The following is a 14188-nucleotide window of genomic DNA, read 5'->3' on the forward strand; positions in this document are numbered from 1 at the left end:
AACCCAGCCGCATGAATCTTAGAGCAGAAGAAAAGAAAAAAAGAGATTTTTGCATGAATCTTAAAGCACCAGCAAAAAAAAAAATAAAATATGATGAAGAAGACCCCGATTGGGAGTCTTCGTCTCTCAATTTTCTGATGGAAATCGAAGTCAGGGAGGAGTTGGACTCCTCCCTTCGAGCTCTATTTAATGAGAAGTAAAAGTTCCCATCCTTCCCATCGAAGATCGGAGGCCCAACATCGAGGAATCACACTGGAGTTTGTTTCCAAAAGCCGTAATTGTGCCCACCGAAAATCGAATTGGAGAGCACGTCGGAGCCCAAGGCAAGCCCCGATACTCCTCACTTTTCCTTTTCTTTCTATAGCATTAAACAACGTTGCTGGCCATCAATCTTGCCGAAAAAAACTAAATAAGAAAATCCCCTGTTTTTCCTTTGTTTTTGCCTGTCCTTTTTTTTGGTTTTTCTAATGCCGCTAGTCACCACCGACCATCATTCTGGAATCTTTGGGTTGCGCCGTCGTAGCCCTAGTTGACGTGGACCACAAGTTCCCCTCTTCCGTTAGGAAAAAGAGGAAGAAGAAAGCAAAAAAAAAAAGAAAAGAAGAAAAAAAGAGATAGAGTTTCTCTCTCTTCCTTCTTCCCTCTCTTTCTCTCTCTAAAATTATTTCTTTCTTTCCACTTTCTCTCTCTAAAAAAATCTCACTTTCTCTCTCTATGAGTTTCTATCTCTAAAAGTATCTCTCTCTAGATTGTCTCTCTTCTATGATTTTTTGGATTTTAGAAAGACTCTCAATAGCCTTGATAGATCTTGATGAAAAGATCTTGACCATTGACTGTCAAGCAATTCGTCAATCCCCATCTTAATCGGACCGAACATCATGAGATTTAATCATCAATTGCATCCTAGCATCCTAACATGACCCTTGATTTGGAGTTGATCGATTTGATGTCCTAGATTAAACCGATTGGATGTTCGGTACTACCACAAAGCCAATCCTATGAGGATTTAGAATTTTTATATTAAAAATAATCATAATTAAAGTTTAATAAAAGTATAATTTTGGATATTAGGTTTGAAAGAGAATTTTGGAAAGTTTGTTTGTGAAAAAAATTGAGATGGCTTCACATTGGATAAAAAGGACTACTAGAATTGCTGTTAGAGAGATATCAAACCAATATGATAGTGGTACTCCTCAGTAAATTGGTAGCACCCCTCAGCAAGGAGTTATTGATTCTATCGGGAACACTCAGATGAGCAGCAAGAACCAATCATGATCTGAATAATGCAAAGCTTAGTCAACTTGGTGCAATCGCAACAATAGTTGCTGCAACAACAGCCCGTGCAACAAGAAACATCACCACCGCAGGAACATGGAGAGCAGCCAGAGCAACGGAGTAATATTATAAAATTTAGAAATTTCTCCACCAGCTTTCAAGGGACTATATAACCCTTGGAAGCTGAGAACTGACTCATTGATATAGAGAAAGTGTTTGTTGTTATGAGATGCTGTGATGATAAAATGATTTTGTATGCATCATACATGTTACAAGGTGAAGCATTCAACTGACGACAAAGACTGCAACACAAATATGATTAAGGGGAGCAACTTACCTTGAAGAGATTCCTAAGAATATTTTATAATCAATATTTTCCTTAGAGTGTAAGGATTCAGAAAGAACAAGAATTTATTTATCTGAAACAAAAAAATATGACAATTGTAAAATATGAAACTAAATTTACGGAGCTTGCCAAATTTGTTCCGAGGTGGATCGAGAATGAGGACGATCGAATGCATAAATTTGAGATAGAACTAAAGATAGAAATTAGAAAGCAAGTGGTACCATATGAATTGACTATTAATGCAGAAGTGGTAAATAAAGCATGAATAATTGAAGAAGTTAATGAGAAGCATGCAGAAAGGAAAAAAAATCAAAAGAAAAGAAACAGGTCGAATTGTACCACCGGTCAATCGATCTGGGATCCAATACCAATACGACGAGCCTTGGAAAAGTGGTTATGCTAGCTGAATTGTGGTTTTACCTGAATATATAACTTCTAAATGTTTTGGGCATTGGCATGCGACCAATTCAAGTTTTGAAAAAATTTAGTGAGTTTTGGAAATTGTTATCCTGCCTATGTTAATGGACTAATGCTAGTTTAGTTATATTTGTTTTATTTGACAACTTGTCACCTTGCATGCTCATGGGGCCCAGCCTTGCATGTGCCATGGGTTCTCGTGTTCCTTGGCACATGCTTAGCTTAGGGGCATGAACCCTCCAACCCCTGCTTCCATTGCTGCAAGAACCTTCCAATCATCCCTTCCTTAGCCCTACCACCTCCATCCCTACATCCACTAATGCAGCAATGATGGTGTCCTATTATGCCTCTTTCCCAACAAGGAGAGCAAGGCAAAAACTATCACCTCCTGACTCCTAAACTTCAACATAGGGGAATCAATGGAGGTGCCAAAGCTCCAATGGCTGACTTCTTCTCGAGAGGAATCAAGATCATCTTAACGAACCCTTCCTCTCATCAGATGGCTATTACAATCTCAACTTCACATGAATCAAACCTAGCTTTCTATCGCCTGTTTGCCTAATGACATCAGTACTCACAAGGGATTGGGGATGGTGGCAATAACATGGTTGGCAGTAAGGAGGAAGGCATGGCAGGAAAAGCAAGACAAGAGGCTTCACCAAGGAATGCAATGGAAGCCAATGGGAGAGGGCATCATCAAGGGCAATGGCGAGGCTACCAAGGAAAGGCATCAAGAGGTCATCAAGGCTAGCAGCAAAGGCATCGAGAGGGGTCGACAATGGGTACTTGCAAGGGTGTTGTTTGAGGGATCCCTCAAGGGAAGGAGAAAATGGCAAATTAGTAGAAATAACTGAGAGTTGATAAAGGTAGGTGGTAAGCAGTGAGCCTGCCTCCTTAAGTGGAATTGAGGGTTAGTTTGTCATTTCAAACCTTGGGTTGGTCTAACTATGGATCATGGTCAAATTGTGTGAAGAAAATTTAATATAGAGGGTGCCAGGAATTAGTTGAGGATTATTTGTGTCAGATTGTATATGCAAATAACAGCAAGTATCATATGCAATTAGAACAAAATGAAAGATGTTATATACCAAAAAAAAACCCTTAGTTACTTTCCTCGTGTTGTTTCTTTTCTATTTTACTAAATCCACATTTTTTAGGGTATCTTTGGTTGCTTGGCAAAGGCTTTGAAAATTTGAAACTTCTAGAAAAATTAGATGTTTTCCAAATTTGACTAAATTCTTCAGTTTCTTTGAAGAAATAGTTTCTTTTTCCATAGTTTTCTGAACAAGCAAAGATACCTCTAAGGAAATCAGTGGTCATAATTCAAGACATGAGAACTGTTTTGCTGAGTTTTTAGCATTATCCCTTATGGAACAGACTTTAAATTTATCTAGTCACACAAAACATGCCAAACTCAAATTTATTCCTTGCAACCACCAGATGCAGAAACAGACAAAATAAGACATCTTGAACCAAAACTAGCAAAATTGTACTAGCTTTTCCAGTGCTTCCATAGGCTGGTATAGCCTTCAGCATTCTATTGGATAGACTTATTAGTTTTCTTGAGAAATGATGTTCCTGGTTCAGTGGAATCAGTCAATGCTCTGTTCAGAAATAATTCACCACTCCTCAAGCTAAGAAGTAAAGTCTAATCATCAACAAGAAATAAAAGAAAGAATAAAAATTATTGCATGTCTCACCTAACACCAAGCAATGGAAATATAAGAACACTTTGCTGATGCCAATAGGTAGCCAGATAAAATGTAAGAATTAGAATTTACAACATCAAGTGGAGCCATCATATAAGACAATAGCTGAAGGCCTATATTTAAAATATGTTTACCCAAAAGGACATTGTAAATCAAGATCTGTCAAGAGAATGCCCTTACAGTGTTGTAGCATTGGACTGCTGAGCACCTGTCAGAGGCACAAGAGTGATCTGCACATTCAAACACGAGATTGCACCTTCAAAACAAGTTCACAGTATTGTCAAAGCAAATTTAAATTGTGTAAAAGCAAAAACATTTTCTGAGTACTACAGAGAGATAACATTATGTAAAATTTGTCTCAGATGTTGCACCTGGACATCAATCAACCCCATCACAACCCACCTCACCCCCCAGGCCTCCTCTGCCTCCATTTCTCTATATGTAAATCAGCAAATCTCATGACTAAATTAGCCAGAGCAATAGTAAGATGACCAACTAAATGTAAGTATCGATCACAGCTTTTTTATTTCCAAATAGAATCACAGCCTTTAATTTTTAGAATAAATAACAACTTTACCACTTTCAACAACCTTTATATCAGCATTAACAAATTTGTATGTGCAATATTTTTTTGTCTTGACAAACCATCTAATAAAGGTGCCATAGCTTGTGGACTATGCCCATTGGTTTAAATTCCTACAGTCAACAGATGAGGTTTATGCCGAGACTTAACCATCAAAAAAGGATTGCCCAACATAATCAATTCCACATGAAGGTGAGAACAGGACTTCAAGTGGATTTTAAAAAAAAAAGCTAAAAATGCCAACTTTCATTACCTTGAATTTGAACATCTCATAACTAAGAATTAGAGAAGTTAGCTAACAACAATGACAACTCACATAGGTTGCTCAGCTCTGTTCCCTACTTCTAGATCTCAGCAACACTGAAAAACTGAGCCAAAAATCATTAATCTTCTAACTTCCGCAAGCAGTCTATTTCATACTCTGTTCATCTACTAAGAAGAAACCATGAAAGCTTTATCTCAGCCAGCCAGAGCGCATCAACTAATTGCTTTTTAACATCTTCCTGTCCAAAAATTGTCAACCGATCTTCCCTCACCTAATGTCCATCATTAAAAGGAACAGGTAAAACCACAAAAATATCCTACTAAACCACTCCAAACCAATCCTTCCATTTTTAGCCGTCACCTAAAACTTCTCTCCACTCTTTGCCTTAACTCTGAAAGTAAAAGTTACAGATCAAGATTAGAGAACCCCCAAACACCCAGACTACATGTATCCAAACCTAGTTACTAAAAAGCACAGAGATAACAATTTTTCCGTTTATAGTGGCTCAATATCACTGCTTTCTTCCCTTATGCCTTTTCTCACCAACAGCCACAATTATGAAGTCTTCAAATGCCAAATCTTGTTAAAGAACTGAAAAATTTCAAACAGGAAACTGCTCAAACACATGAAGGTGATCCAAATTTATTGGTGGTTAAGTGAAATTCATAATATTAATAGGTAGCACTACTCAAATCAAGAATGAAAGAGAAAACTGAAAAAGAATTCCAACAACAAACTTCCCCATCATCCTCTTAATCATTGCTTTCTTCCATTCTCTCTTCTCTCACCAACCAGGGAATGTTGTCAGTGCTTCATATACCAAAAAATACTGTCCAAGAACTCAAAATCCTAGACTCGAAACTCCTTAATACCCAGATTTAACATCAGCTAAGGCAAAATATTATTACAAACAGCTGATGTACCAAACTAAACAACCAAAAAAAAGAGAAAACTAGAGCAAAAGAACTCCAAGAACAAAGTTGCCTCTACGTCCCTTAACCATCACCTTTCTTGCATTCTTTCTTTTTAATACCAAACCATCAATGCTTCAAATCTGAATACCTTATAATCCAAAACCATTATTAAAGAACTCAAAATTGTGGGGGGAAAAAAAAACACTTAAACACATGGAAAATCCCCCAAATTTAACGAACCTTCAATCAAGAACTTCCAATCATCTAAAACTACTTGACTAACCACAGAAAACCAAAAAAAATAAAACCCTAGGTCAAGAATTCCAACAATTTCCACTCCAAGAACGAAAAAGAAATCAAACTATGTAGCAGATATCCCCAAGAGAGATCGAGGAGAGAAATCAGAAAACCCTAGTTCGTTCTTCACCACCTGAAGGAAAGAAGAGATTGCCAGGAGAAATCCCAACCGCCGAAGAACAAAATTCCCGCCCGCCGAGAGCTCCATCGCTGGAACAGAGACAGAGATAGTAGTGGGGAAGAGGGAGGGGAAAGCAAAACTACTGAGCCGAGTGAAGGAAGCCGTTACTTAAGGGGCAGTCCACGGTGACGTCACCTGACGAGATATCCGCGATTCAAATCGGTCCGTATCGGACCAAAATGCCCTCAACCGGACCCTCCAGGAAAAGTCGGCGATGAAGGGCATTTTGGTCATTTCGGGAAGTTTTGTCCCATTGGCGAACGGGTCGACGTCGGCACGTTGGTCATCAGATCCGATCACCATCCGGTTGTTTTGACTCTGAAAACTGCCTCCTGCACTTTCCTTGGGTGGATGGTACAATGGATTTGGCATTTGGAATTTGGAATTTGGAATTTGGAAATCACTCCCCACGCGTCCATCGGTAGGTTAACCAATTTCCTCCTTGTGTTTGTCGCGAGCCGTCCAGCCATGTGGACTATTTTATAAGTGAAAAAAACACGGGGTGGAGGGTCATCTAGCATTTATCATTTGATGGATGCTTTATGTTTTGGGTTATTATCGTCATGCAATAAGCATAACACTGTAGAGTGATACATAACAGCAGAAGTTGGAAGCCGGAGCCTCCCTCCTCCTCTCGATTTTTTCTTTCTTTCTTGCTTTCTTATTTTTAATGTTGGATGCATAAACAAAACAGAGGCATGCTCCAAATCTTTTCGGACGGTTGACCGTGCTCTACTGGTGGCGGCAAGATAGGTTTTAACCTAAATTTTAAAATTTAAATTTAAATTATATTTGACGTTTGTATAAAAAAGATTTTAAATTTTAAATTTAAATTTTTAAAAATTACAATGTCACTCATAAAAATTTGATCCATTTACATTTGAATCTCAAAAAAAAAATTTCAAACAAACCCCAAAACTTTATAAACGTTACAAAAAGTCCCAACCTAGCCATCTATCTCCGTTAGACTCATTATGACCTGAAGATCATTTGAGAGGTTAAATCTTATAAAATACCATAAGTGTCCTTCCCAGAGTTTCTTAATTTCGATGCAAAGTGAAGTAAAGAGAAAGAAGAGAGCTTTTTTTATCAAAATAAAGTTTGTTGGGTATAAAATACCCCCAGCCGAAGTTTATAAAAGGCTGATTTTTTCAGGACTTTTCCGGCTTCCGACCTTGTGTGACGTCTTTCTGAACTCCCTCGACCATCCGAACTTCCATAACAACATCCGGACTTCTTCGACAGTGAGCTTCTCCATTCATCTACCGAGCCGCTCCAAATACTCTCTGGGCTTCACTATCAGCTGATTTTCTATAGTGATCAACTATTCTCCGAATCTCTTCCAGACTTCTTCCGGCCACGGACGACTCTACTCCGAACATCTTCCGGACTTCGTCAATATCCGAGCTTCTCCGACAACGAGATTTGTACAGTAACCAGACTCCATCTAAGTTTCTACGACGGTCGACCGCCTTTCGAATTCCATCCGAGCTCCTGCGAGAGCCGAACTCCTAATGCAGGCAGTCTACTCCGGATATCTACTGTAAGCGAATTCTATTCGAGCCTCTACTGTAAACGAATTTCTTCCGAACTTCTATTACAAGTAGACTTCAGCCGAGCTTCTTCGTAGCCGGATCCCAGACGAGTTTCTACAAAGGGACAGGCTCCACTAGCCAGGACACTACTCCGAGCTTCCACGACAACCGATCTTCGATCGAGCTTCTACAATAAGCGGCCTCCTTTCGGCCTTCTGCAAGAACCAGACTCTGTCTGAACTTCCATAGCGGATGGATCCCGGACGAACTTCTACAACAGACAGGCTCCAGCAGCTAGATTTTCACAACGGTCGACCGCCTCCGGTGTCTGCCGAACCTCTCTAGCCATCAACCTTCAATAGCGTCAGTCGGGCTTCAACAACGCCCTCCGGACTTCCACAGGATCCCCTAGACTCCTCCAGCGGACGAACCTCCCCAACGCTATCCGAAGTCCACCGCCGGTCGACTCTTTGTCAGATTCTTCTTGAAACTGGACTTTTTCAACAGAAAATCTCCATCCGAGCTTCTACAATAGATGACTCCCACCTGCAGCATCAGCGCTCTAGGCACCCAACAACAGTAGACCCGTCAGCAACCTCGAAAATATCCGAGCTTCTCTTAGGATCGATGAAACAGAGAGCCATTCCGCTCCATCAGACATCCCAGTCGAGCTTCAACCGACAGATCCAAACTCTTAGGCAAGTCACGACAATGGCCACTATCCTACTCCACCCTCAGTAACAGATTCCGCGTGGCTCCATCACTCTTTAGCAAGTCGCGATAACGGACACCACTCCACTCTCTATAACAAATTCCATGTGGCTCTGAACGGCCCTCTGACGCCACTACTCTCCGTAACAAACTTCACGTGGCCCTGAACGGCCTACTACCAGGCGGTTACAGACGTCGCTGTCAATCAGTTACGTCCTCCATCTATAAAAAGGGATCTCAGATACGTTCTTCTCTAAGCTCTAAACTCTATCTCTAAACTTTGCTAAAATTTTCACTCGAGCACTCCATTTCTGTTGAAGCAAAGTACTGACTTGAGCGTCGGAGGATCTTGCCGGAGCACCTCCGACTCCGGTTTAGACTTCCCTTGCAGGTCCCGACGGCAGACACGGTCATCTTAACTCCAGCTGCTCCGGCATCGGCAGAATTCTGCATCAACAATATTTTTTTAAAATAAATTACTAAAATAATATCCTTTTAAACTATTTACAGAATAAACTATTTCAAAATAATGTCCTTTCAAAATAAACTTTTTTTCTTAAAAGTTGCCCCATGATATGAGGACTTTTCTTACTGACTCACCACAAAACTTGCCACATAAATTGTTAGGTGGATGCTGCATAGAGTCGCTCTAAGATAGGGCGACCCATATAGTTGCTCTATGATAGAGCAATTATGTGAGTCGTCCTATCATAGGGCGACTTACTAACTCCATCCCGACTATAACAGTCACCTTGTTGCTGCGCGACCTTCTCCCTCAGCTCCTCTCTCTCTGTCTCTAGGGTTCTAGCCGTCGTGAATCTCAGCTCCTCTCTCTCTCTCTCTCATGTGAGCGGGCGGGCATTCTCTCCCCCTCTCTTTCTCCCCCTTCCTCTCTCCTTCAGCTCCCCTATCTCCCATCCAAGGTTGGGCTCCCTTAGCTCCACTTCGAGTCAACTCCAGAAGGTCCGAGTCGACTCTGGCACATTTTGAACTTGGCACACAGTACTAGCATATGGACAAGTCAACTCGAAGAAGATCCTAGCTGACTCTTTCAAAGAAGACAGAAAGACTGGTTTCTAGGCATAGGACTCAAGCCAACTTGAATTTGTGACGGACTGGCACGCCTTAAGTCTCCCTACCATAGGGTGACTCATATAGTCGCCCTATGGTAGAGCGATCCATAAAGTCACCCTGCAAGAGGACGATCTATATAGTTGTCCTATGATAGGACAACTTTAAATTCCCAACCTCTCTTACTAAATGACTTTAAGAGTGGTGAGTCAGTACAAAAAGTCATCCTATGATATGGCGACTTTGTTTCGGACAGTATTTTGATAAATAGTTTGAAAAAGATATTATTTTGGTAATTAATTTAAAAAAATCTTATTTTGATAAAAAAGTCGAAAGAAGAGTCACGTGACATGCATGTGACCATCATCTTTGCTTTTTTTGGTTATGCTTTTTGTTCTCCATATATTATAGAGAAGTGGGAAAGAAGAGAGAGGGGGAAAGGAGCATAGATTGGATGGAAAAAAAGGGACCACACATGAGATAGAAAGGAGAGTATAAACTGAAGGGAGAGAGAGGAACCTAAACGATAATGGCTACGACCACTAGTAGCCATGCCTTTATCTAATGCTCCAGCCAAAATACCATAGTGTATTGTGATTATGAGTTGAGGGCATCCATGAAGACCTCATAGACTACAGCTAATTCTGGCCAAAGGTTCTTTGACTGCTCCATTTTTTATGAACGAGCCTCCTTATTCTTCTTTGATTTTTCATTATCTATAGCTCACCCATTTTTTTGATTTCTTAATATAGAAAAAAAAAGAGGATGTTGGTTTTTTCAATGGTATAATCTCTCACCATCACCACCATGTACAAAAGATCTTATGAACAAACTAATCCAAAAAAATAAGAAACTAGAAACTAAGCTTCATGTCTACAGAGGAAAGAAGAGTGTTTAGCATAGTGTTTGTTTACTTCATGGATATTCACTGACACACTATTAGTACTGAAGTGGAGTGCTAAGATGAGAATCTGAAGTAATTCGGTCCATAAATATAGCTATCAAGAGAGAGGCAAATTATAATATTTTGAAATTTTTGGGGTTGTAGTGTTCTTAAGCATAACTTTTGAGGGCTTAATGCCTGTAGTCAAAACTTTTAGGGTCGTTATGTAATGAGTTTTATTAAGAAATGAATGGGTATATTTATTTTTTAGTACCTTAAATGTTCTGATATATTCTTTTTATGGCCAATAATGACATCAGATAATATGTTTCAACAAATATCACAATAGTGAATAATTTATCCATGCAATAGAGAAAATGTATATATCCATAAATATCATTTTTGCCTATAGTTTATATAATCATCTGTACGCATCCATACAAATTCGTACAGTTATCATTTCTGCTTGTAGTCCATACAAAAATCTACATATAACCATACCTATTAAGATACTGAACAACAACTGCCAATAATCTATACAATCACCTGTACATATTTATACGATTATCATTTCTGTCTATAATTCATACAATCATCTATACATATCCATACATATTCACATGATCACCTATACACATCCATACAATCCAAACTTTCAACCATACACATTCAATCAGCTGTACAATCCCAACGATTATCATTTCCACCATGTACAAACATATAATCAGTTATATAAATGTACCAGTCAAGTTTCAAACATATTTTCAATTGAAAAATAGACAAAAATAATGTATCAATCAACATGTTCATAACAATATAAAATAAAGCTCTGTAATCATTGAACAATAAAGAGCTCTATAAATGTATCAGTCATTGAACAAAATAAAGCTATGCATCATTCCATATATGCACTGCAACATCAAAAAGCTCTGTCCATGTATCAAGACATAAACAACAAAAAGCTTTGTACCGGTCATGTATCCCCGAATACAATGAATCTACATATGTATCAGTACATAAATATCTCTAAAAACAAATAACATATCATATTAAAAAAGTTAAACAAAATATGAGTCATTGTGCTGGTTCTGGTACTGCTGCTACTATCGAGGTGGATACTGATAATACTGCTCCTTGTTCAATCCTTGCTACCTCCTAAAAATGTAAACTAAACATGTTTAATTTGTATGAATTTGATAAGGTCTTTTACAAAAAAATTCTTTTTCGATGTTCTTCATTATCTTGCTTAAACTTTTCTTTTTCCTTGATGTACCATCAAATGGAGTGCTCTTTTATTTATATGCAGCTACCCCTTCTTAGGAGCTTCTTTCATAGGGAGTTTGTTCTTCTTAGGACCTTTCCAAGTTCTAGCATTATGCCTCCACTGCATGCAATTGCTACACCTAAGACTACCTCTAATTTTTCTTACATTGTGAGGATCTTGCACCCCATCCTCCTTCCTTCTTCTTGACTTCTTTGGCTTGCCAAGAGGTCTCTTATGTACAGGTGCATCTAGTGGCTCAAAAAAAGGGGGTCCCATGACTACGTACTAGGTATAGGATTGATAATTGGCTTGTGTGCACTCATGAAGGTCTCTTTGGTATACTAATAATCTATATATTGCCTAACTTTTTTACTAAAGAATATGATCGTTGTTGTTGTATAGCAGCATGGTATACCAATCAACTCAAACTTTCTACATCCACAAGTTTTTTTTTCAAACTCAGTAATATAGGTATAATCATAATGGTCTACCTTAAAGCTACTATCTCCACCCCGTGTGATAAGGCACTGTATGGCCTGCAGCTTTACTAAATTTTTTTTTCGAATTTTAAGACATATAAGACTACTGTACTTCAATATAGCCTGCATTTTTGCTTGGAACCTCTACATCAGAAGCCTTCTAATGGTCTCCAAATAAGTGATAATTGGCTTGTCCCTGACTTCCATGATGTAATTATTAAGGGTGCATTTGGTCAACCATAAAAAAAAATAATTTTTTGATTTTTTGATTTTTAAAAAGTAAAAATCAAAAAGCAATATTTGGTAACACCATAAAAAATAAAAAGTAAAAATTAAAAAAATAAAAATAATTACTTTTTGTGGAAAGCAAAATTTTTTTACTTTTTAAAATTTGCTTTTGCTTCTTCCCGACTTACCCCACTCGCCTCGACGCTCGCCACCTCCCCCTGCCCCTCCCTTTGGCTCTCTGCCTGCCTGGTCGATGAGCACCATCGATTGACGGGGTCGTGGTCATCGGGCAGCGAGATGAGGTTGAGATCGAATGGCAGAGGCGGATGATAGTAAACGAATGTGATGTCCCCGAGATCATCATTCACGACGGAGGATGAGGAATCGTAGTCGCTGTGCAAGTCTTCCTCATCAGAGAGGATGCGCGGTGGATCAACCTTCTGGCTCTTAAGCTGAGATCTGAGGGGAGCGATGGAGGAGCACTGAGGCCCACTGAAGGACTCTACGATGCTACTGGAGGCTAGCCACTGTGGCTGTGGTTGGTGCTGATGAGGGTAGGGGGTGTGGGGAAAGGAGGCAGTGGCGACGATGGTGGGGGAAGAAGAGTTAGGGAGGGGAATGGCTGGAAAGGGAGGGCACGGGGTGGAGAAATTGGTCTTGACCTTCCAGCCATGGAGACTGATGGCGGAGGCATCATAGGCACGGGCGATCTCCTCGACGAAGTCGAAGGTGCCGAGCTAGACATGCATCTTCTTCGTCGGGTTGCAGATCTCCACCGCGAACTGCCCCCACAACCTCTTTTGGATGCCGTGGAATCGGACCTCCGAGCTCGATCTAGATCTGATCGCTGCCTCCACCACAGCTAGGGCCGTGCCAGCTCTCTCCTTCCGCATCGCTGCTCGGAGGAAGGAAGGGAGGGAGAGAGGAGACGGAGATGAAGGTTTGGAGTGATGTAAAGGGGTGGAGAGAGAGGAGAAGGTCCAGAGTTGGGGAGGGGAAGGTCATTGCAACTAGTTATCAAATATTTTTTTATTTTTTATTTTTATTCTATCACAAAAATCAAAAAAATTAAGTACTTTTTAGAAAGTAAAAATCAAAAATAAAAAAATGTAACCAAATACATCCTAAATAATTAATATATATTATTCAGTATCATATTACACCTTAGCCTATAACTGCATGTATATCTATATTATAGAGAAAATTCTTGTCTAAGCAGCCAATCTACTCCTTTTTGATCCAAGTCGACTAAGACCTTCATCCTTAGCTTGAATATAGATTGAGTAGAAGTCCGAGCTGCTGCATATAGGGCATTTTTGAAGTCTTTTCTTTGAATAATTTTCTAAAATTGGTATGCAAATGCCTCATACAAAATCTATGATCAACATTTGGCGTCATGCAATTGAATATCTCCACTAATCTCTAACAAGATAAGACAAAAATTAGTATATATTTATGAAATATTAAAAAGCCTAACAAGGGTAGATAGGTGTTAGTACCTTTTATCAGTCCGAAATGAATATCCAACCTCCTTCTTCCTTTGTTTCTATATCTACTGAGAGGTTAGTCAGAAACCACATTCAGCTCTCTTCATTCTTGACCTCAACACAGCCCATATAATAGAAAAAATGTTATCATTTTTATCTCTCCCAATAGCTGAAAGTAGTTGTCCTCCCATAGCTCCTTTCAAATGGCACCGATCCAAGTAAGTTTGCATCCATCAGGAAAGTCCCTCTTACAAGCATAAAAGCAGACATATAGCCTTTGGAACATGAACCATTGCCTTTTTCTAGACAATGAATTGATGAGCATGGTATTTTCAGGGTTAGTCCTCTTAATGACATAATAATAGTCTCATAATTTTCTATATTGCTCTCTATGTAATTCGTAAATGGTTAGGAGTGCCTTCTTTGCCTTGTAGGCTTAAGCCTTAGAGGTTTGTACCTTAACATTCCTCTTGACCTTTGAAACAAATCTTTTAACATTTCATTTGGTATCATCCCTAATATCTTCAATGTAGGCTTCAAACA

The 14188-nt window shown here is 39.3% G+C and overlaps 1 protein-coding gene and 1 pseudogene across 2 annotated transcripts in view; both read right to left on the reverse strand.

Moving 5' to 3' along the window:
- Positions 1–6073, reverse strand: part of LOC105033845 (uncharacterized) — a 167931-nt gene extending 161858 nt beyond the window's left edge. For both annotated transcript variants that reach the window (XM_019846787.3, XM_073246109.1), the window contains exons 1-2: positions 5940–6073; positions 3928–3977 (exon numbers count right to left, since the gene is read on the reverse strand). In XM_019846787.3, the coding sequence (XP_019702346.1) occupies positions 3928–3977; positions 5940–6014 (125 nt within the window). In that variant the 5' untranslated portion in view covers positions 6015–6073. The remainder of the gene's footprint in view (positions 1–3927; positions 3978–5939) is intronic.
- Positions 6074–11075: 5002 nt separating this feature from the next.
- LOC105033847 (ethylene-responsive transcription factor 3-like) lies at positions 11076–13051 on the reverse strand (annotated as a pseudogene).
- Positions 13052–14188: the final 1137 nt, after the last annotated feature.

The sequence above is a fragment of the Elaeis guineensis genome, chromosome 11 (genome assembly GCF_000442705.2).
Source record: "Elaeis guineensis isolate ETL-2024a chromosome 11, EG11, whole genome shotgun sequence".
In the NCBI taxonomy this organism is placed as follows: Eukaryota; Viridiplantae; Streptophyta; class Magnoliopsida; order Arecales; family Arecaceae; genus Elaeis; species Elaeis guineensis.